This window comes from Stegostoma tigrinum, chromosome 8, assembly GCF_030684315.1.
Source record: "Stegostoma tigrinum isolate sSteTig4 chromosome 8, sSteTig4.hap1, whole genome shotgun sequence".
In the NCBI taxonomy this organism is placed as follows: Eukaryota; Metazoa; Chordata; class Chondrichthyes; order Orectolobiformes; family Stegostomatidae; genus Stegostoma; species Stegostoma tigrinum.
In genome coordinates, this window is record NC_081361.1 from 102941391 (window position 1) to 102966015 (window position 24625).

At 48.9% G+C, this 24625-nt stretch overlaps 1 protein-coding gene across 5 annotated transcripts in view; it reads left to right on the forward strand.

The window, feature by feature from the left end:
• col11a1a (collagen, type XI, alpha 1a) overlaps nucleotides 1-24625 on the forward strand; it is a 432184-nt gene that overhangs the window by 85672 nt on the left and 321887 nt on the right. For all 5 annotated transcript variants that reach the window (XM_059648209.1, XM_059648208.1, XM_059648211.1 and 2 more), the window contains 2 exons: nucleotides 15950-16018; nucleotides 17087-17128. In XM_059648209.1, the coding sequence (XP_059504192.1) occupies nucleotides 15950-16018; nucleotides 17087-17128 (111 nt within the window). The remainder of the gene's footprint in view (nucleotides 1-15949; nucleotides 16019-17086; nucleotides 17129-24625) is intronic.

The following is a 24625-nucleotide window of genomic DNA, read 5'->3' on the forward strand; positions in this document are numbered from 1 at the left end:
GTAGTGTATAAGGAAAGTAGGCAAGGACGTAAACAAGGAATTAGAAGGGCTAAAAGAGGTCATGAAAAGTCATTAGCAAACAGGATTAGTGAGAATCTCAAGGTTTTTTATACATTTATAATAAAACACGAGGGTAGATAGAGAAAGGGTTGGCCCACTCAAGGACAAAGGAGGGAATCCCTGCGCCAGAAGACGTAGGTGAGGCCCTAAATGAATACTTTATGTTGGTATTCACCACAGAGAAGGAAATGGTGGAGGATGATCTCAGGGAAGGGAATGTCACATTTCTAAGGCAAGTTGCTATTAATAAGGAAGAAGTGTTGTGCGTATTAAAGTGGGTAAGCCCCCAGGTCCTGATGGGATCTATCCCAGAATATTGAGTGAGGTAAGAGAAAAAATTGCTGGAGCATTGACAGACAGCTCTGTTTCTTATTTGGCCTGAGGTGAAGTCCCAGATGACTGGAGAATAGCCAATGTAGTCCCATTGTTTATAAAGGGTAAGAGGAATAATTCAGGAAATAACAGCATGTGAAATTCATATCACTGGCAGGGAAATTATTGGAAGAGATTCTCAGGGAAAAGATCTTTAAACATTTAGAAGCAAATGGATTGATGAGCAATAAACAGCATGGTTTTGTGCAGAGCAAAAATAAAAGTTGCTGGTAAGTCTGGCAGCGACAGTGAGGAAAAATCGGAGTTAATGTTTCGGGTCCGGTGAGGAAGAGTGACCAGAGCTAAAACATTAACTCTGATTCTCCTCCACAGATGCTACCAGAGCTTTACCAGCAATGTGTTCCTCTCTGATTTACAATGCCCTGCATCTTTCGGTTTTTATATAGTTTCATATGGGGTTGGAGTTGGTCATGGCTCAGTAACTTGTTTGAGTTTTTTAAGGGGGTGATGAAGATGATTGATGAGGGAAAAGCAGTTGATATACATGAACTTTACTAAAGCCTTTGACAAGGTTTCCTGTGGTAGACTGGTACAAAAAGTGAAGTCACATGCTATCAGAGATGAGATGATAAGATGGATACAGAACTGGTTTAGTTAGAAGAGACGTGAGGGTAGCGTTGGAAGGATAATTTTCAGATTAGAAGACTTGCAATAATGTTGTTCCCCATGGATCGGTGCTGTAGACCCCTGCAGTCGACACAAGTGATTTGAAGGAAAATGTAACTTGTCTAATTAGTAAGTTTGCAGACGATACAGAGATTGGTGGAGTTGCAGATCGAGAAGAGGATTGTCAGAGGATACAGCAGGATATAGATCAGTTGGAGGCATGGGCAGGAAAATTCCAGATGGAGTTTAATCTGGACAAATGTGAGGTGATACATTTTGGAAGGTGAAGTACAGTGGAAATTATACAGTGAATGGCAGAATCCTCAGGAGTATTGATATGCAGAGGGATCTGGGTGTGCAGATCCACAGATCACTGAAGGTGGCAGCGCAGATAGACAAGGTAATAAAAAAAGACATATGACCTGCTTGCCTTCACTGAAAGGGCCATTGAGTATAAGGATAGGCAAGTCACGCTGCAGCTTTACAGAACTTTAGTTAGGCCACACTTGGAATATTGTGTACAGTTCTGGTCACCACACTACCAAAAGGATGTGGATGTTTTGGAGAGGGTGCAGAAAATGTTTACCACGATGTAGACTGGTATGGGGGGATTTTATTTATTAAGACCGGGTTTGTTTTCACTGGAATGCAGGAGGTTGAGAGGCAACCTGACAGAAGCTTATAAGATTGTGAATGGCATGGATAGAGTGGAAAGTATGAGGCTTTTTCCCAGGGTGGAGGGGTCAATTACTCAGGGACACAGGTTCAAGGTGTGAGGGGGGAAGTTTAAAAGAGATGTGAGAGGCATATTTCTCACATAAAGGGTGGTGAATATCTGGAATGCGCAGCCAGAGGATGTGGTGGAAGCAGACACAATAGCAGCATTCAAGGAGCAGCTGGACGAAGACATGAATAGGAAAGGAATAGAGGGATACGAATCTTGTAAGTGTAGGAAAGGAATATGACTGTGATGATTATGAATCCATCGTCAGTTGTTGGGGAAAGACCCATCTGGTTCACTCATGCCCTGTAGGGAAGGACCCTCCAACAGTGCGGCGCTCCCTCAGTACTGACCCTCTGACAGCGCAGCACTCCCTCAGTACTGACCCTCTGACAGTGCGACACTCCCTCAGTACTGACCCTCTGACAGCGCGACACTCCTTCAGTACTGACTCTCTGACAGTGTGACACTCACTCAGTACTGACCCTCTGACAGTGTGGCACTCCCTCAGTACTGACCCTCTGTCAGTGCGGCACTCCCTCAGTACTGACCCTCTGACAGTGTGACACTCACTCAGTACTGACCCTCTGACAGTGCGGCGCTCCCTCAGTACTGACCCTCTGACAGCGCGGCACTCCCTCAGTACTGACCCTCTGTCAGTGCGGCACTCCCTCAGTACTGGCTCTCTGACAGTGTGGCACTCCCTCTGTAATGACCCTTTGATCCGGATGGTACGGTTTCTGATTCTGTGTGCAGTGCCCCCTCTGTCCATCACTCTGTGCTTTGACTAAAAGGCCCTTGAGATGGGATTGGCCGGCAGATGGACGCTGCTGCTCCCTGGCCAGCCCAGACCCAGCAAACAAACTCCTGCCATGGAAAACAATCAGCAGACTGTCTCCAAGCAAGTGGCAAGGATGTGTTTTTTAACAATCTTCACGTTCCTCTGTGTCTGAGACACGGTTACCGAAACTGAAAAGGCTGGGGCATGAAGCAAATATTCTCAAATTTCTTTTGAGTTGGAAAGATAGAGAAAGTTGCAGACACTGTGGGAGCTGATCACGTATTGGGCGAGTGATGTCGTCATTGATGTCAGTGATAAAAGAGAGCACTGGAGCCAGCTCACTGCATGAGGATACAATGGAAACATTTGGAGGACTGACAAGGTCAGGGATTTAATAACAAGAGCGTTTAGAAAGCAGTGGCAGGAGCAGGCAGAGTCAGCATGTATTTCTGAAGGGGAAATCATGCTTCATAAATCTGTTGGAATTCCAGGAAAATAGGATAGTTGACAATGGGGTGGCAATGGATGTACTATATTTGGACTTTCAGAAAGCATTTGATGATGCCCCACACAAGCGATTAAGCGCAAGATTGAAGCACATGGGATTGGGGGAAGTGTATTGAAGTGGATAGCAAACTGTTTGGAGAGAGGAAGCAAAGGATAGGAATTAATGGGTCCTTTTCAAATTGACAGGCAGTAAGCAACTAGTGGGGTGCCACAGGGATTGGTGCTGGGACACTAGCTATTCACAATATATATTATTGATTTGGGCGAGGGAACAAAATGTAACATCTCCAAGTTTGTAGATGATACCAAGTTGGATGGGAGGGTGAACTGTATCGAGGATGCAGAGATCCCTCAGCATGATCTCAACAGATTGGGAGAATGGACAATTCAATGGCAGATTCAGTATAATTTGGATAAATGTGAGGTTATTCACTTCAGAAGCAAAAATAAGAAGGCAGATTACTACCTGAAAGGCTGTAAATTGGGAGAGGGGAGTGTGCAGTGGGACCTGGATGTCCTTGTGCACCAGTCGCTGAAGGTAAGCATGCAGGTGCAGCAGGTTGTAAATAAGGTGAAGGTATATTGGCCTTCATTGCGATGGAGTTTGGAGTACTGTGTTGTTGGAGTTGTATAGGGCCTTGGTGAGACCACATCTGGAATACTGTGTGCAGTTTTGATCTCCTTTTCAGAAGAAGGATGCTCTTGCTCTCGAGGAAGGGCAGTGAAGGTTTACCTGGCTGATTCCGGGGATGGTGGGTGTGACGTATGAGGAGAGATTGACTGGGTTGGGATTGTTTTTGCTAGAGTTCAGACAAATGAGGGGGGATCTCATCGAGAATTATAAAGTTTTAACAGGATTGGACAGAGTAGATGCAGGCAGGATGTTCCTGATGGTGGGTGTGTCCAGAACCAGGCGTCACACAATGAGGATTCAGTGTAGACCATTTAGGATGGAGATGAGGAGACACTTCTTCACCCAATGAGTGGTGAGACTGTGGAATTCATTACCACAGGAAGTAGTTGATGCCAAAACATTGAATGTATTCAAGAAGTGACTAGATGGAGCACTTGGGGCAAATGGGATCAGAGATTACTGGGAGAAAGCAGGGTTAGGCTGGCGAGCTGGATGACCAGCCGTGATTGTGATATATGGCAGAGCAGGCTCGAAGGGCCGAATGGCCTCATCCTGCTCCTATCTTCTGTGTTTCTATGACTGAGAAGTTAGTGGGGGATTGGCGGGAGTTTCCAAGTTGTTGAGAGGTTTTGATGCAGAACTTAAGGGAAATGATTCACTCTAACAAATCAGATCTGATTTAGAAATCATGTTTTCAAACTCTCCATCAGCTGACCCCATCAGCCTGATGTGAGGCTATCCCCTGGGTTATTGTAGTCTCAATGTGTAAAGGAATGCCCAGTACCATAGGAAGCTGGTCAATGACCTTTCCCAATCTGCCAAGGGAGGTGCTATGGCAGTGATCAGGCAACGGCTAATGGCTATTAGTAGTTTCAGCATGGAATGGGCTGAGTGTAAGTTTTTCACACCTCCTTCTGGTTGCACGTTCGGTAGAAGGTTAGAGTTGAGGAGAATGCGGCAAGATGGTAAATGGATAGAAATGGGTTCAGTCATTGTTAAGAACATGTCAGGGCATGTGACATTTTCACTGTGAGGAAGAATAAAGACAGGGAACATTGTACATGGACAAGAGCTGCAGGAAATGTGGCTCAGGGTTCAGGTGGTGCAAATGTGAGTATCACTGAGCTGATAATCCAGACATCCAGTCTCATGAGATAACACAGTATAGAGCTGGATGAACACAGCAGGCCAAGCAGCATCAGAGGAGCAGGAAAGCTGACGTTTTGGGCCGAGACCCTTCTTGAAGGGTCTAGGCCTGAAATGTCAGCTTTCCTGCTCCTCTGATGCTGCTTGGCCTGTTGTGTTCATCCAGCTCCACACCTTGTTATCTCAGATTCTCCAGCATCTGCAGTTCCTACTGTCCAGTCTCATGCTATGGGAGGCGGTGGTTCAAATCTCACTCCAGCAGCTGCTGGAAAGATAAATGCAACAAATAAATCAGTCATTGCAAACTAGGCTCAGTGACAGTGACCATTGAACTATCACCAATTGTTGTTAAAAAAAATCACTGTGTTCATTACTGAGGGCATTGTTGCTAAGTTTGCAGATGGCACAAAGATAGGTGGAGCGACAGTTAGTGATAGGGATGTGGGGAGGCTGCAGAAGGACTTGGCCAGGTTGGGAGAGTGGGCAAAGAAATGGCAGATTGGATGCAATGTGGGAAAGTGTGAGGGAATGCACTTTGGTTGGAAGAAAACAAGCATAGACCTGGCAATCCTAGTGCATCACCACATTTGGAATACCGTGAGCAGTTTTGGACCCCGTAGCTAAGGAAAGATGAACTAGCATTGGAGCGGGTCCAATGGGAACTTACAGAAATGATCCCGGGGATGAAAGCCTTGTCATGCGAGAAGCAGTTGTGGACTCTGAATTTGTATTTCATGGAGTTCAGCAGAATGAGGGGGTGACCTCATTGAAATTTACAGAATATTAAGAGAAAAACTGAAAGAGCTGGGGATGCAGGAAATCTAAAACAAAAATAGAAGTTGCTGGAAAAGCTCAGCAGGTCTGGCAGCATCTGTGGAGAGACGTCAGAGTTAATGTTTCGGGGCCAGTGACTGTTTGTCAGAATAATGTCAATGGTCGTCTTGATTTCCCTGCCCCCACCCCAAACCCCTACACCCCCACCTCCCTCCCTTAGTCATTGCAACCTACCTTCCTCTGTACTGACTGCATCCCCATGTTCTCAGATCCAAACCATGACTTTGTAATGAAGCCTGGCCACAAATGTGGTGCTGGCATCCTGGCCTCTACATTGCAGAGGCTGAGCACCAGCTCTCAGATAGCTCCTCCTATCTAGTCCGGGACCATGGCCCCACCGCGGAACATCGGGCCATCGTGTCCACAAAGGTCACGAACCTCGTTTCATCTGGTGATCTCCCCACTGCTGCCTCCAGCTCAGAGGCCCCACCACCTCCCGGCCTTGCATTCGAACTCCCTCCCAAAAGAATACTGGGAGGCCTGGATAGGGGAGATGTGGAGAAAATGTTTCCACTAGCTGGAGAGACTAGGATCTGAGGGCAGCACCTCAGAGTGAAGGGACAACCTTTCAAATTGAGATGAACAGGAATTTCTTCAGCCAGAGGAGTGTGAGTCTGTGACAGCCACCGAGACAGAGACCGGTGGAGGTCAATCATTCAGTTTATTTAAAACAGAGATTGGTAGGTTCTTGATTAGTAAGGGGGTCAAAGGCTATGAGGAGAAGACAGAAGAACACGGTTGAGAAACACATCAGCCGAGATCAAATGGTAGAGTAAGCTCGATGGGCTGAATGGCCTAATTCTGTTCCAAATCTTATATCTTTATGATCTGTGGTCACTCTTCCCTAGACAATCCTTTACTATGAGATTATGAATAAATCTATGAGATAAGACATACCCAGGGATGGTGACGGTGGTGCCTGGGACGTTGTCTGTAAGGTTTGATTCTGTGAGTATGACTAGTTCAGGCTGTTGTTTAGCTAGTCTGAGTGTGCCCTGGTACTGGCCCTAACTGTTAGTGAGGAGGTCAGCATCAGCAGAGCTGTTTCTGTCATTGCTATTGCTGGTGCCTTCCAGTCAGTACTTTTAAAGCACTAACTTCAGCTCTTCAGCCCATTGTGGCTGCACTAGCCATCAAACATCCATCAACTCTAATCCTAACCTCCAGCACTTGGCCAGGAGTCTTGAGAGTTATGAATCATAAAATCTCTACAGTGCTGAAGCAGGCCATTCAGCCCATTGAATCCACACTGGCCCTCCGAAGAGCATCCAACCCACACCTAACCCCTTACCCATTTCCAATACCTAATCCACCTATCCTGCACATCCCTGACTCTATGAGGAATTAAGCATGGCCAATCCACCCGAACCTGCATATTTTTGGAGTGTGGGAGGAAACTGGAGCACCCTGAGGAACAGGGAGAATGTGCAAACTCCACACAGATAGTCGCCCGAGGGTGGAATTGAACCCGGGTCCCTGGCGCTGTGAGGCACTGTGCCATCCAAGCTTTCCTTCTTGTGATTTACCAATTTTTTTGTGTCTTCAGAAGCGGCTTGATAGATTGGGGTTAAGAGGAACAGCGACACTGATAGGGGAGCAGGCAGATGTGATACCAGGATGGCGTATTGTCTCCCTGGTGCCAGGGTCACTGAGTGGCTGCAGGACACACTGAAAGGACAGAGTGATGGGTTACAGCTCCTGGTACATTTTGGTAACAATAGTATGGGTAAGGTATAGAATGAGGTTTTGCATTAAAATCCAGGGAGCAAGGCAGGAAAGTAAAAAGCAGGGTCTCAGTGTTTGGTTTGCCTAGATTACTCTTGGTGCCACGTGCGAGTGAGTTTAGAAACAGGAAAGTAGGACAGATGAAGTGTTGGTATGAGAGCGAGGGTTTTACATTCCTGGATCACTGGGAAGGTTTTTATGGAAGGTGGGACATGTACAAACAGGCCAGTCTGCACCTGAACCACGTCCCTGCAGGTAGGTTTGTTAGTGCTGATGAGAGGAATTTAAATTAGTCTGACAGGGGGAGAGGACACAGAATATCGATGAACCAGAAATATATCATGCTATAGCAAAGGAAGCGAATCAAAGTGAGTTCAGCTCTGTTGAATGTCGAGGCAGTAAGGCAAGGCTGGATGATCTTGACTTTAATGCTAGGAGTGTCATAGGTCAGACTGAGGACCTCATGGTGTGGATTGACACATGGAAATGTGATACCGTTGCCATCACAGAAACATGGTTGAGGGAAGAGATGGGCCGGGAACTCAAAGTTCCATGTGTAGGATCTTTAGGCGACACAGAGCGCAAAAAGGGTGGTGATGTAGCACTATTAATTAAGCATTATTACTGCAATCAGGAGAGATACTCAACCGAGACTTTGTGAGTAGCACTTAGGAATGTTAAGGGGACAGCTCCTTTACTGGGCGGGTATTATAGGCCCCCTTAGAGTCAGTGGGAAATAGAGGAGCAAATATGTAGACGGTTTACGGGGTGTGTAAGAGCAATGATCGGGTGATTATACTGGGGGTTATAAACTTTCCCAACATAAATTGGGATAGTCATAGTGTTAAGGGTTTAGATGTAGTCGATTTTTTGAAATGTATCCAGAGGGGATTTTTGTATCAATGCATAGAAGGCCCAACAAGGGATGATGCAGTGCTGTATCTGGTTCTGGGCAAAGAAGCTGGACTAGCGTTCAACATGGCCGAGGGAAACATTTAGGTGAGAGCGCCCGCAACACGGTGTGAGTCAAATTGCTCTGGACAGGGAAAATGCTGGGCTGCAAAAGACAGCTTTGGATTGGGGGTAGAAAGACAGATTTTAATGAACTAAAGTAGGGTCTGGCCACAGTAGACTGGGAACTGCTCCTTACGGGTAAGTTCATAATGCAGCACTAAGAGACATTCAGAAAGGAGCTGGGAGACTACAGATCCAACATGTACCCTTTAGAAGGAAATGAAGGAGCAAAACATTCATAGAATCCCGGATGTCTAGGACAATTCAGGACTGCATAAGGAAGAGGTGTAGGGCTTTTAGCAAATCCAAAGGAAGCAATTTAGCTGCAGCCCGAGACGAATACAAGAAGGTGTAGGCCTAGTACACAGGAGGATAAGCTTAGGGAGGACATGTTCAGGACCTCACAGTCACAGGAGTGTGCTGGCAGACAGCAAGCTGGGTTGAAGTGTCTACTTTAATGCAAGGAGTATCCGGAATAAAGTAGGTGAGCTTGCAGCTTGGATAGGTACCAGGGACGTCGATGTTTTGGCCATTTCGGAGACATGAATAGAGCAGAGTCAGGAATGGATGTTGCAGGTTCCAGGGTTTAGATCTTTCATTAAGGTCTGGGAAGGTGGTAAAAGAGGGGGAGGTGTGGCTTCGTTGGTCAAGGACAGTATAACGGCAACTGAAAGAACCTTTGAGAACTCGTCTACTGAGGTGGTATGGAGTGAGGTTGCCGAGGAAGGTTTGTCGACTGAGTCAGTATGGGTGGAAGATCGGAACAGCAAGGCAGCAGTCACCTCATTGGGGGTTTTCTACAGAGCCCCAAATAGCAGTAGGGAAATCGAAGAACTCATTGGCCGGCAGATTGTTGAAAAGTGCAAACGTAGCAGGGTTGTTGTTATGGGTGACTTCAACTTTCCCGATGTAGATTGGAACCTGCTTAGTGCAGATGGTTTGGATGGAGCCGTTTTTGTCAGGTGTGTTCAGGAGGGTTTCCTTACTCAGTATGTGGACAGGCCGACGAGGGGGGAGGCCATTTTGGATTTGGTGCTCGCCAATGAGCCAGGACAGGGGTCAGATCTCGTGGTGGGAGAACACTTTGGCGACAGTGACCACAACAGCCTCACATTTACCATAGCCATGGAAAGGGAAAGGAGCAGTTACCAGGGGAAGATATTTAACTGGGGTAAAGGAAACTAATACGCTATCAGGCAGGAGTTGGGAAGTACAGATTGGGAGCAATTGTTCCACAGAAAGGGCACAGCAGACATGTGGAGCTGTTCAAGGAGCAGTTGTTGTGAGTGATGTATAAATTTGTTCCTCTGAGACAGGTAAGAAGGGGTAAGATTAAGGAGCCTTGAATGACGGGAACAGAAGAGCTTCTTGTCAAAAAGAAAAAGGCAGTGTATGTAAGGTGGAAGAAGCAAGGGTCTCACACAGCTTTAGAGGATTACAGTCTTGCTCAGAAGGAGCTCAAAAGTGGACTGAGGAGGGCCAGTAGGAGGCATGGAAATGGTTTGGCAGGAAGGATTAGGGAGAACCCGAAGGCATTTTACTCATACGTGAGGAATAAGAGAATGATCAGGGAGAAGGTAGGGCCGATCAGGGATAGCGTAGTGAACTTGTGTATGGAGTCTGAGCAGATAGGGGAAGCCCTAAATGAGTTTTTTGCTTCGTTTTTCTCTAAAGAAAGGGACCTTGTTGTGAATGAGAACTTTGAGGAGCAGGAAAACAGGCTTGAACAGATCAAGATTGAGGAAGTTGATGTGCTGGTAATTTTGGCAAACATTAAGATTGATAAGTCCCCAGGGCCAGGCCAGATTTATCCTAGATTGCGTCGGGAAGCAAGAAAGGAGGTTGCTCAGCCACTGGCGAAGATCTTTGCTTCCTCACTCTCCACGGGAGTCGTACCGGAAGATTGGAGGGAGGCAAATGTTGTTCCTCTTTTCAAGAAAGGGAATAGGAAAATCCCTGGAAATTACAGACTAGTCAGTCTTACGTCTGTGTTCAGCAAGGTTTTGGAAAGAATTCTGAGGGATAGGATTTATGACTATTTGGAAAAGCATAGCGTGATTAAAGGGAGTCAGCATGGCTTTGTGAGGGGCAGGTCATGCCTTACAAATCTTAGTGAGTTCTTTGAGGAAGTCACGGGACAGGTTGATGAGGGTCGAGCAGTGGATGTGGTGTACATGGACTTCAGCAAGGCATTTGATAAGGTTCCCCATAGCAGGCTCATTCATAAAGTCAGGAGGTATGGGATACAAGGTGATTTGGCTGTCTGGATTCAGAATTGGTTGGCTGACAGGAGGCAGAGAGTGGTTGTAGATGGTAAGTATTCTGCCTGGAGGTCAGTGCTGAGTGGTGTCCCGCAGGGCTCAGTTCTTGGGCCTCTGCTCTTTGTAGTTTTTATAAATGGCTTGGATGAGGAGATTGAGGGGTGGGTTAGTATGTTTGCTGATGACACAAAGGTTGGAGGTGCCAATGATAGTATCGAGGGCTATTGCAGGCTTCAGCGAGACATTGACAGAATGCAGAGCTGGGCTGAGAAATGGCAGATGGAGTTCAACCTGAATAAATGCGAGCTGATGCATTTTGGAAGGTCGAACTTAAATGCTGAATATAGGATTAAAGACAGGATTCTCGGCAGTGTGGAGGAACAGCGGCTCTTGGTGTTCAAGTGCATAGCTCCCTCAAAGTTGCCACCCAGGTGGATAAGGTTGTTAAGAAAGCATATGGTGTTTTGGCGTTCATTAACGGGGGATCGAGTTTAAGAGCCACAAGGTTATGCTGCAGCTCTACAAAACCCTGGTGAGACCACACTTGGAATATTGTGTCCAGTTCTGGTCGCCCTATTATAGGAAAGAAGTGGAGGCTTTGGAGAGGGTGCAAAGGAGGTTTACCAGGATGCTGCCTGGACTGGAGGGCTTGTCTTACTAGAAGAGGTTGACTGAGCTCGGAATTTTCTCTCTGGAGAGAAGGAGGAAGAGAGGTGACCTGATCGAGGTGTACAAGGTAATGAGAGGCACGGATAGAGTCGATAGCCAGACACCTTTCCCCAGGGCAGGATTGACTGCCACGAGGGATCATAGTTTTAAGGTGTTAGGAGGAAGGTATAGAGGAGACGTCAGAGGGAGGTTCTTCACCCAGAGAGTTGTGAGCGCATGGAATAGTTTACCAGTGGTAGTCGTGGAAGCGGAGTCATTAGTGACACTTAAGCGACTGCTGGACATGCACATGGACAGCAGTGAATTGAGGGGAATGTAGGTTAGGTTATTTTATTTTTGGATTCGGATTATTCCACGGCACAACATCGTGGGCCGAAAGGCCTGTACTGTGCTGTACTTTTCTATGTTCTATGTTCTAAGGAACTCAATAAAACAATCGGGACAGCAGAAAGGGGGCATGATAAAGAACTTGTGAACAAGAGTAAGGAGAATCCCATGTTTTATAAATACATTAAAGGGAAGAGGTTAACCAGGGGAAGAGTGGGGTCCATCAGGGGCTAAGGGGGCTACCTGTGTGTGAAGGTGTTGGATAGGTGTTTAGTAAATATTACTGTTTGGTCTTTATTCTGGACAATGGGAACGTAGGTACAAAATTCAGGAAAAGGGACTGTGAGGAAGTTGCAGAGTTAGACGTAGGAAATGGAAAGGTATTGAAGGCTCTGTCAGGCCTGAAAATGGACAAATTCCCCAGCCAGACAAGCAGCTGTGAGAGGTGAGGAAGGAAATTGCAGGAGATCTGACACAAAATTTTAATTCCTCTCTGGCCACAAGAGTGTGCCAGGAGACTGGGAGAACAGCTGATGTGATTCCCTTTTCCAAGGAGGGTGGCAGAGTTAAAACAGGAAATTATAAACTGGCAAGTCTCAGGTGACTGGTTGAGAAACTATTGGAGAAAATTCTGAATGAGAGAATGAAGGAGAGAATGAATCCACTTGGAAAGGCACGAGTTAATTCGGGATCTTCAGCATGGCTTTCTTAGAGACAGGTCATGCTGAACAAATTTATTGGACATAAATGGGTTGGTCAGTTGGGCAGATGATCTTTAACCCAGTTAAGTGTGAGATCTTGCACTTTGGAAGAAGAAACAAGATGAGAGAATATTCAATGAATGATAGGACACTGGGTAGCTTAGAGGAACAGAGGGATCTTGGGGTAATTATTCACAGATCCCTGAAACCAGCAGAACTTGTGACTAGGACAGTTAAGAGGGCATATGGGACACTTGCTTTCATCAGTCATGACACAGGCTAATGTTGGAGTTGCACAGAGTATTGGCCAGGCCACAACTGGAGTCCTGTGTGCAGTTCCGATCACCTCACTGCAGGGGGTACAGAGAAGTTCATCAGGATGTTGCCTGGGATGGAGAAACTGAGCTATAAGGAGAGATTGGATAGGATTGGATTGTTTTCTTTCGAGCAGAGAAGACTGAACGGTGAACATGATTGAGGTGTATAAAGTTAAGAGGGATATGGACAGGGCGAATAGAGAACAGCTGTTCCCCTTTGCTGAAGAATCAATCACAAGAGGATATAGTTTTTGGGGAAGGGGCAGGAAATTCAGAGGGGATTTGGGAAAAACATTTTCATTCAGTGGGTGATGGGCATCTGGAACCCACTGCCTGGGAAGGTAGTGAAGGTTGGAAACATTACAACCTTCACAAAATATTTATATGAGTTCTTTAAATATCATAACATTCCGGGATATGGGACAGGTGCAGGAAATTGGGATTTTAGTGATAGTCATGTAAGTGCACACTGAGGGACCTTTTCTGTGCTGTATGAATCTGTAACTGATCCAGCCTCCTACCTTCATACAGCACAGTAGTAGGCCCTTCAGTCCGACCAGTCCATGTTGACCATATTCCCAAACTGAACTAGTCTCATCTGTCTGCGCCTGGACCATATCCCTCCAAACATTTCTTATTCATGTATTTATCTAAATGTCTTAAACACTGTAAGTGTACCTGTATCCAGCATTTACTCTGAATGTTCATTCCACACACAAGCAACTCTCACTGTTAAAGAAAATGTACCTTATGTCATTTTTGTATCTTTCTCCTCGCATCTTAAACATATGACTCTGGAGAAAAGACCTCGGCCATTCACCCTATCCATGCCCATCATGATTTTATAAACTTCTATAATGTCAACCCTTAGCCTCCGACGCTCTAGTGAGAAAAGCCCCAGTCTATTCACCCTCTCCTTATAACTCAAACCCTCCATGCCCAGCAACATCCCGATAAATCTCTTCTGAACCAGCTCCTCACTAGACACAGACTTTCACTTAAAAAACTACCCTGTCCTTCCTGTCATTAAACCAATTTTGGATCCAGTTTATTAGATTGCCCTAGAACCCACAGACCCTTGGCTTCTTCACTGGTCTCCCCGTCAGACTTTGTCAAAAGTCCTACTGAAGTCCATGTAAACCACAACCACTGCATCTAAACATCTAGTCACCTCCTTGAAAAACTCAAACAAATCTCTCAGTCATGACTTCCCTCCGAGAAAGCCACGCTGACTGGCTTTGATTAATCCTTGCCTGTCCAAGTGGAGATTAATTCTGTCCCTCAGAATTGTTTCCAATGGATTCCTGACTCATTGTAGACCCATTGACCTATAGGCCCTTTCATATATTCTGTCCTTTGGCACCTCTCGTGTGCCCAGAAGGAATTTGATATTAATATCGGAGTCCCTGTAATCTCCTCCCTTGCCTCCCACATATACCTCGGAGACATCTCATCCGAGCCTGGGGACTTATCCACTTTCAAACCTGCTCAAACTGCTAATACTTCCTCTCTTTCAATGCTAATTTGTTCACGTAGATCACAGCCCCCCTCCCTAATTTGTAGACTTACCTTCTCTACAATGAATTTAGGTAAAAAATGCACATTAAAACCTTCACTATGTCCTTTACATCCAAGCAATGTTTACCACTTTGCTCCCTAGAGGGCTCCACTGTTCCCCTGGTTATCTCTGGCCACTAATGGACTCGGCTTTGGATCTTCCTTATCATCACCTTCCAGCGATTTTTCATGTCCTCTCTTGGTCTCCTAATTTCTTTTTTAAGTAACACCTTGTATTTTCGCTCTGCACTCAGAGCTAGCTCTACTGGCTGAGTGGCTGGTTTGTGACATGGAGTAACGTGGGTTCAGTTCCTGCACCAGCTGAGGTTACCATGAGGGACCTTCCTTCTCACCCTCTCCCCTTGCCTGATGCGTGGTGACCCTCAGGTTGGACCATCAGCAGCATCTGAGTCTAATGAGAGAGCAGTCCTCTGCTCCCGTAGGACTGTGGTGGGTTCGTACTTTGCATACTCTTCTTGGGCGTCCACTGTTTTGAGCCTTCGGTATCCACCATAAGCTTCCTTCTGTACTTTTTATCCAATCCTGCACTTTCCTCAGTCTCCAGGGTTCTCTGGATTTGTTAGTCCCACCCTGTGCCTTTTCAGGAAACATGCTGGCCCTGCATTATTACAGAGACGGCTTAAAGTTGGGAACTATGGGTAGTGTGGCAAAGATTGCAAACGACACTGAGATAAGTGGAAGAGTAAAGTGTGCAGAGGACGCTGAAAGCCTGGAGAGGGATATAGCTGGTTAGGTGAGTGGACAGAGGTCTGGCAGGTGGAATGCAATGTTGGTAAATGTGAGGTCATCCCTTTCGGTAGGAATAACAGCAAAAAGGACAATCATTTAAATGGAAAAAATTTGTTGCATGCTGCTGTGCAGAGGGACTGGATGTCCTTGTGCATGAATCACAACAAGTTGGTTTGCAGGCGCAGCAGGTAATTAAGGCGGCAAATGGAATTTTGTCCTTCATTGCAAGAGGGATTGAGTTTAAAAGCAGAGAGGTTTTGTTGCAGCTGTACAAGGTGGAGTACTGTGTGCAGCTTTGGCCTCCTTACTTGAGGAAGGATGTACTGGCATGGAGGGGGTGCAGAGGAGATTCACTATGTTGATTCCGGAGTTGAGAGGGTTGGATTATGAGGAGAAGTTGGTTGGATAGCGACTATTCTCATTGGAGGTTAGAAGAGTCGGGGCGGTGGGGGGATCCTGGAGAAACATATAAAATTATGAAGGGGATAGATAAGATTGTCTCCCTCTCAGTGTGTGAGTGAGTGAATGTGTGTGTGTGTGAGCATGTGGGTAAGTGTGTGTGTGTGTGTGTGTGTGTGTGTGTGTGTGTGTGTGTGTGTGTGTGTGTGTGTGTGTGTTTGTGAGAGTATGTGTGAGTGTGTGTGTATGAGTGTTTGGATGTGTGAGTGTGTGTGTGTGCGTATGTGTATGAGTGAGTGTGAGCATGAGTGTGTGTGTCAGTGTGTGCGTGTGTGTGTCTGTATGTGAATGTGTGTGTGTGTCTGTGTGTGTGAATGTGTGTGTGTGTCTATGTGTGTGTTTGTGAGAGTGTGTGAGTGTGTGTGTTTGTGAGAGTGTGTGTGTGTGTGTGTGTGTGTGTGTGTGTGTCTGTGTGTGTGTCTCTGAGTCAGGGTTGTTGATGTGACGGTTGAGGCCGGTCTGTAAACAGCGGTCTGTCTAATTGCAGGTGAACACGAATTCCCTCGGACTGCTGGGGGAGAAGGGACAGAAAGGGGAGCCTGCCGTTGTGGAACCTGTGAGTATAAATGCCAATGTCCCAGCTGTTGTCCTTCACAATGTAATTGGAACCCAGGCTCCCTTTGTCAGACTGAACCACAGCCTCCCGATCATCCATGTGTGCTACATCCCTTGGCCGAATAGCAGCACAGGAAACTGGAGAAGACAGAGTCTTAACAAAGGCTGAGAATACCATCGCTCAGATTAGACAGATCACCCAAACAGGACAGCTCCATAATCTTACAGCAATGGGAATGTAAGGAGGGTCCGAGAGAGAGTGACAGAGGAGGGGTGGGGGGAACTGGGAATATGAGAGGCAGACAGTGACAGAGGGAGACAGTGACAGGGGGAGACAGTGACAGGGGGAGACAGTGACAGGGGGAGACAGTGACAGGGGGAGGCAGTAACAGGGGGAGGCAGTGACGGGGGGAGGCAGTGACGGTGGTAGGCAGTGACAGGGGGAGGCAGTGACAGTGGGAGGCAGTGACAGTGGGAGGCAGTGACGGGGGGAGGCAGTGACGGGGGGAGGCAGTGACAGAGGGAGGCAGTGACAGAGGGAGGTAGTGCAGAGGGACACAGTGACGGGGGGAGACAGTGACTGGGGGAAGCACTGACAGAGGGAGACGGTGACGGGGGATGCAGTGACGGCGGGGAGACAGTGACAGAGGGAGGCAGTGCAGAGGGAGACAGTGACAGGGGGAGGCAGTGACGTTGGGATGCAGTGGCGGGGGATGCAGTGACAGGGGGAGGCATTGACAGGGGGAGGCAGTGCAGAGGGAGACAGTGACTGGGGGAGGCACTGACAGAGGGAGACAGTGACGGTGGGAGGCAGTGACGGGGGAGGAGGCAGTGACGGGGGGAGGCCAGTGACCGGGGGAGGCAGTGACAGTGGGAGGCAGTGACAGTGGGAGGCAGTGACGGGGGGAGGCAGTGGCGGAGGGAGACAAGAGTTGCTCAGGGAGAGGGAGACCGGGAGGCACAGAGAGAGACGCTGAAGGGGACAGACAGAGCGAAGCTTGGATATTGCAGCTGTTCAAAGTGATGGTGATGGAAGTTGAAACTAACGCTGATGTTCAATCTGTTTCAGGGAATGCTGATAGAAGGACCCCCTGGATTAGCTGGACCACCGGTAAGATTTTTTATTCATTCACAAGATAAGGGTGTCACTGTATTTATTGACCATCCCTAATTGCCCCAAAGTCAACAACATTGCTGTGGGCCTGGAGTCACATGTCGGCCAGACCAGGTAATGACGGCAGTTTGATTTCCGAAGGGACTTTAGGGAACTAGGTGGGTATTTCAAACAATCCACAATGGAATCACAATCATCATTTCACTCTGAAAACCTGACATTTATTAAATTCAAATTCCACCATTGCCGTGGCAGGATTCGAAACTGGGTCCCCAGAACATGATCTGCTGAACCGAGATTTCACCAACTTACTCACAAGACCCATAATGTAATCCCTTTCACAGTACAGTCACTCTCCCCGTGTATCCACTCCCCGCTGTACAGTCACTCTCCCCGTGTATTCACTCCCCGCTGTACAGTCACTCTCCCTGTGTATTCACTCCCCGCTGTACAGTCACTCTCCCCGTGTATTCACTCCCGGCTGTACAGTCACTCTCCCTGTGTATTCACTCCCGGCTGTACAGTCACTCTCCCCGTGTATTCACTCCCCGCTGTACAGTCACTCTCCCTGTGTATTCACTCCCGGCTGTACAGTCACTCTCCCTGTGTATCCACTCCCCGCTGTACAGTCACTCTCCCTGTGTATTCACTCCCCACTGTACAGTCACTCTCCCCGTGTATCCACTCCCCGCTGTACAGTCACTCTCCCTGTGTATTCACTCCCTGCTGTACAGTCACTCTCCCTGTGTATTCACTCCCGGCTGTACAGTCACTCTCCCTGTGTATTCACTCCCGGCTGTACAGTCACTCCCCCTGTGTATTCACTCCCTGCTGTACAGTCACTCTCCCTGTGTATTCACTCCCGGCTGTACAGTCACTCTCCCTGTGTATTCACTCCCGGCTGTACAGTCACTCTCCCCGTGTATCCACTCCCCGCTGTACAGTCACTCTCCCTGTGTATTCACTCCCGGCTGTACAGTCACTCTCCCTGTGTATTCACTCCCGGCTGTACAGTCACTCTCCCTGCGTATTCACTCTCCGCTGTACAGTCACTCTCCCTGTGTATTCACTCCCGGCTGTACAGTCACTCTCCCTGTGTATCCACTCCCCGCTGTACAGTCACTCTCCCCGTGTATCCACTCCCGGCTGTACAGTCACTCTCCCCGTGTATCCACTCCCCGCTGTACAGTCACTCTCCCCATGTATTCACTCCCTGCTGGACAGTCACTCTCCCCGTGTAGTTACTCCCCGCTGTACAGTCACTCTCCCCGTGTATCCACTCCCCGCTGTACAGTCACTCTCCCTGTGTATCCACTCCCGGCTGTACAGTCACTCTCCCTGTGTATTCACTCCCTGCTGTACAGTCACTCTCCCCGTGTATTCACTCCCCGCTGTACAGTCACTCTCCCCGTGTATTCACTCCCTGCTGTACAGTCACTCTCCCCGTGTATTCACTCCCTGCTGTACAGTCACTCTCCCTGTGTATCCACTCCCGGCTGTACAGTCACTCTCCCTGTGTATCCACTCCCGGCTGTACAGTCACTCTCCCTGTGTATCCACTCCCGGCTGTACAGTCACTCCCCCTGTGTATCCACTCCCGGCTGTACAGTCACTCTCCCTGTGTTTCCACTCCCTGCTGTACAGTCACTCTCCCCGTGTATTCACTCCCTGCTGTACAGTCACTCTCCCTGTGTATTCACTCCCCGCTGCACAGTCACTCCCCCTGTGTATTCACTCCCCGCTGTACAGTCACTCCCCCTGTGTATTCACTCCCCGCTGTACAGTCACTCTCCCTGTGTATCCACTCCCGGCTGTACAGTCACTCTCCCTGTGTATCCACTCCCGGCTGTACAGTCACTCTCCCTGTGTATCCACTCCCGGCTGTACAGTCACTCCCCCTGTGTATCCACTCCCGGCTGTACAGTCACTCTCCCTGTGTATCCACTCCCGGCTGTACAGTCACTCTCCCTGTGTATTCACTCCCTGCTGTACAGTCACTCTCCCTGTGTATCCACTCCCGGCTGTACAGTCACTCTCCCCGTGTATTCACTCCCTGCTGTACAGTCACTCTCCCTGTGTATCCACTCCCGGCTGTACAGTCACTCTCCCTGTGTTTCCACTCCCTGCTGTACAGTCACTCTCCCCGTGTATCCACTCCCCGCTGTACAGTCACTCCCCCTGTGTATTCACTCCCCGCTGTACAGTCACTCCCCCTGTGTATTCACTCCCCGCTGCACAGTCACTCTCCCTGTGTATCCACTCCCCGCTGTACAGTCACTCTCCCTGTGTATCCACTCCCCGCTGTACAGTCACTCTCCCCGTGTTTCCACTCCCTGCTGTACAGTCACTCTCCCCGTGTATTCACTCCCTGCTGTACAGTCACTCTCCCTGTGTATTCACTCCCGGCTGTACAGTCACTCTCCCCGTGTATCCACTCCCCGCTGTACAGTCACTCTCCCCGTGTATTCACTCCCGGCTGTACAGTCACTCTCCCCGTGTATCCACTCCCCGCTGTACAGTCACTCTCCCTGTGTATCCACTCCCTGCTGTACAGTCACTCCCCCTGTGTATTCACTCCTCGCTGTACAGTCACTCCCCCTGTGTATTCACTCCCCGCTGCACAGTCACTCTCCCTGTGTATCCACTCCCCGCTGTACAGTCACTCTCCCTGTGTATCCACTCCCCGCTGTACAGTCACTCTCCCCGTGTTTCCACTCCCTGCTGTACAGTCACTCTCCCCGTGTATTCACTCCCTGCTGTACAGTCACTCTCCCTGTGTATTCACTCCCGGCTGTACAGTCACTCTCCCCGTGTATCCACTCCCCGCTGTACAGTCACTCTCCCCGTGTATTCACTCCCCGCTGTACAGTCACTCTCCCCGTGTATTCACTCCCCGCTGTACAGTCACTCTCCCCGTGTATCCACTCCCCGCTGTACAGTCACTCCCCCTGTGTATTCACTCCCCGCTGTACAGTCACTCCCCCTGTGTATTCACTCCCCGCTGTACAGTCACTCTCCCCGTGTATCCACTCCCCGCTGTACAGTCACTCCCCCTGTGTATTCACTCCCTGCTGTACAGTCACTCTCCCCGTGTATTCACTCCCCGCTGTACAGTCACTCTCCCTGTGTATTCACTCCCCGCTGTACAGTCACTCTCCCTGTGTATTCACTCCCTGCTGTACAGTCACTCTCCCTGTGTATTCACTCCCGGCTGTACAGTCACTCCCCCTGTGTATTCACTCCCTGCTGTACAGTCACTCTCCCCGTGTATCCACTCCCCGCTGTACAGTCACTCCCCCTGTGTATTCACTCCCCGCTGTACAGTCACTCTCCCTGTGTATTCACTCCCCGCTGTACAGTCACTCTCCCCGTGTATCCACTCCCCGCTGTACAGTCACTCTCCCCGTGTATCCACTCCCCGCTGTACAGTCACTCTCCCTGTGTATCCACTCCCCGCTGTACAGTCACTCTCCCCGTGTTTCCACTCCCTGCTGTACAGTCACTCTCCCCGTGTATCCACTCCCTGCTGTACAGTCACTCTCCCCGTGTATTCACTCCCTGCTGTACAGTCACTCTCCCCGTGTATTCACTCCCTGCTGTACAGTCACTCTCCCTGTGTATCCACTCCCGGCTGTACAGTCACTCTCCCCGTGTATTCACTCCCGGCTGTACAGTCACTCTCCCTGTGTATTCACTCCCCGCTGTACAGTCACTCTCCCCGTGTATTCACTCCCGGCTGTACAGTCACTCTCCCCGTGTATTCACTCCCGGCTGTACAGTCACTCTCCCCGTGTATTCACTCCCGGCTGTACAGTCACTCTCCCCGTGTATCCACTCCCCGCTGTACAGTCACTCTCCCTGTGTATTCACTCCCGGCTGTACAGTCACTCTCCCCGTGTATTCACTCCCCGCTGTACAGTCACTCTCCCCGTGTATCCACTCCCCGCTGTACAGTCACTCTCCCTGTGTATTCACTCCCCGCTGTACAGTCACTCCCCCTGTGTATTCACTCCCCGCTGTACAGTCACTCTCCCTGTGTATTCACTCCCGGCTGTACAGTCACTCTCCCCGTGTATCCACTCCCGGCTGTACAGTCACTCCCCCTGTGTATTCACTCCCCGCTGTACAGTCACTCCCCCTGTGTATTCACTCCCCGCTGTACAGTCACTCCCCCTGTGTATTCACTCCCCGCTGTACAGTCACTCTCCCTGTGTATTCACTCCCGGCTGTACAGTCACTCTCCCCGTGTATCCACTCCCGGCTGTACAGTCACTCCCCCTGTGTATTCACTCCCGGCTGTACAGTCACTCTCCCCGTGTATCCACTCCCGGCTGTACAGTCACTCTCCCCGTGTATTCACTCCCCGCTGTACAGTCACTCCCCCCGTGTATTCACTCCCCGCTGTACAGTCACTCCCCCCGTGTATTCACTCCCCGCTGTACAGTCATTCTCCCCCTGTATCCACTCCTGGCTGTACAGTCACTCTCCCCATGTATCCACTCCCTGCTGTACAGTCACTCTCCCTGTGTATTCACTCCCCGCTGTACAGTCACTCCCCCTGTGTATTCACTCCCCGCTGTACAGTCACTCTCCCTGTGTATTCACTCCCGGCTGTACAGTCACTCTCCCCGTGTATCCACTCCCCGCTGTACAGTCACTCTCCCTGTGTATTCACTCCCCGCTGTACAGTCACTCTCCCCGTGTATCCACTCCCCGCTGTACAGTCACTCTCCCTGTGTATTCACTCCCTGCTGTACAGTCACTCTCCCCGTGTATCCACTCCCCGCTGTACAGTCACTCTCCCTGTGTATTCACTCCCTGCTGTACAGTCACTCTCCCCGTGTATTCACTCCCCGCTGTACAGTCACTCTCCCTGTGTATTCACTCCCCGCTGTACAGTCACTCTCCCTGTGTATTCACTCCCTGCTGTACAGTCACTCTCCCTGTGTATCCACTCCCGGCTGTACAGTCACTCTCCCTGTGTATTCACTCCCGGCTGTACAGTCACTCTCCCCGTGTATTCACTCCCCGCTGTACAGTCACTCTCCCCGTGTATCCACTCCCCGCTGTACAGTCACTCTCCCTGTGTATTCACTCCCCGCTGTACAGTCACTCTCCCCGTGTATTCACTCCCCGCTGTACAGTCACTCTCCCCGTGTATTCACTCCCCGCTGTACAGTCACTCTCCCTGTGTATTCACTCCCCGCTGTACAGTCACTCCCCCCGTGTATTCACTCCCCGCTGTACAGTCATTCTCCCCCTGTATCCACTCCTGGCTGTACAGTCACTCTCCCCATGTATCCACTCCCTGCTGTACAGTCACTCTCCCTGTGTATTCACTCCCGGCTGTACAGTCACTCTCCCCGTGTATCCACTCCCGGCTGTACAGTCACTCTCCCTGTGTATTCACTCCCTGCTGTACAGTCACTCTCCCTGTGTATCCACTCCCCGCTGTACAGTCACTCTCCCTGTGTATTCACTCCCCGCTGTACAGTCATTCTCCCCGTGTATTCACTCCCCGCTGTACAGTCACTCCCCCTGTGTATTCACTCCCCGCTGTACAGTCACTCTCCCTGTGTATCCACTCCCCGCTGTACAGTCACTCTCCCCGTGTATTCACTCCCCGCTGTACAGTCACTCCCCCTGTGTATTCACTCCCCGCTGTACAGTCATTCTCCCCCTGTATCCACTCCTGGCTGTACAGTCACTCTCCCCATGTATCCACTCCCTGCTGTACAGTCGTCTCCCCATGTATCCACTCCCCGCTGTACAGTCACTCTCCTCCTGTATTCACTCCCGGCTGTACACTGGAACAGGAGTACGCCATTCAGCCCATCGAGCTGTCCTATCATTCAACACTGCTGTGACTGATTGAGTATTCCATGCCTTTTCCTTTCTCCACCCCCACAGCCTTGTATCCCACTGGGAATCAGAAATCTATCGACCACTCCCAAAAACTGAGCTTCCACTTCAGTCGGCACTTCCAGGGATTCAAAGCACTCTGAGCAAAGTAATTTCTCCTCATCTTGGTCCCGAGTGGCCTCCCCTTTATTTTTAAATTGTACCCCCCCTCCCCGGGTTCTAGACTGCCCAACAAGGGGAAGCATCTTGTACCCTGTACCCTGTCTATCCTTTTCAGTATTGTGTTGTTTTAAAGAGATCACCTCTCATTCTTTGAAACTCTGGAGAATACTGGTCCAGTTTGTCCCAATCTCTCTCCATTGGATAGTCCCACTGTCCTGGGAACAAGTCTGGTGAACCTTCATCACACTCGCTGTATGGCAATAATATCTTTCCTGAGATAAAGAGACCAAACCTGCAGACAGTATTCCACATGAGGTCTAACCAAGCTCCGGTATAATTGAGACTTCACTGCTCCTCAACTCAAATCCTCATGGAAAGGCGGACACTCCATGAGCCTTCCTAAGAACCTGTTGTAACTGCACATTAGCCTTCAGTGATTTATTCTTGAGGACACCTTGGCTGCTTTGTACCTCAACACTTTCCAACCTCTTACCATTTAAGGAATACGCAGCACATGTGTTTCTCCTGCTAAGGTCGATAATCTCATATTTTTCCACATTATATTCTATCTGCTATGTTCTTGCCCATTCACTAAACCTGTCCCAATCCTGAAGCAGCTTTACACTATCCCAACACACATGCCAACTTAGTTCTGTATCATGCACACACTTGGAAATACAACATTTTGTCCTCACCTCCAAATCATTGATAATTATTGTGAACAGCTGGGGCCCATGTACTGAACCTCTAACACCCAGTCAGTCACAGCCTGCTAACTCAAGAATGACCCATTTATTCTGACTGTCTTTTTTTCCCTGTCTGTTAGGCAATCATTCATCCATACCAGCATATTACCTCCTATCCCATGGGGGCTTTAACTTTTCCATCCAGCTTCCTGCATGAGGGACCTCATCGAAAATGTCCTAAAAATTAAATATATTACATCCATCTATCTTGAAGAATGAAGAAAGGTCACTGGATCCAAAACATTAACTCTGCTTTCTCTCCACAGATGATACATGGCCTGCTGAGTTCTTCCAGCAATTTCCGAATTTGTAGCTGTTTTATATTCACTTTCGTTGTGCTCCTCATAACCTCAATCAGATCCCACTCAGCCTTCTCTGCTCCGAGGAAAACAATGCGAGCTTATCCAGCCCCTCTTCATCACTGAACTACTCCATCCCAGGTGAATCTCCCTCTGCTCCCGTTCCATCTCAGTTCCTCCACTTCTGCCAATAATCCTATTTATTCTGTGTGTAAAGACGAATTAATCAGGGGATTACAAAGTGTGGAGCTGGATGAACACAGCAGGCCAAGCAGCATCTCAGGAGCACAAAAGCTGACGTTTCAGGCCTAGACCCTTCATCAGAGACCTTCATATAATTGCCCTACCTCACTGATGAAGGGTTTTAAGAAGATTTGTAGCTCAGGTTGAGGTTCTGGATGTGAGTTTGCTCGCTGAGCTGGAAG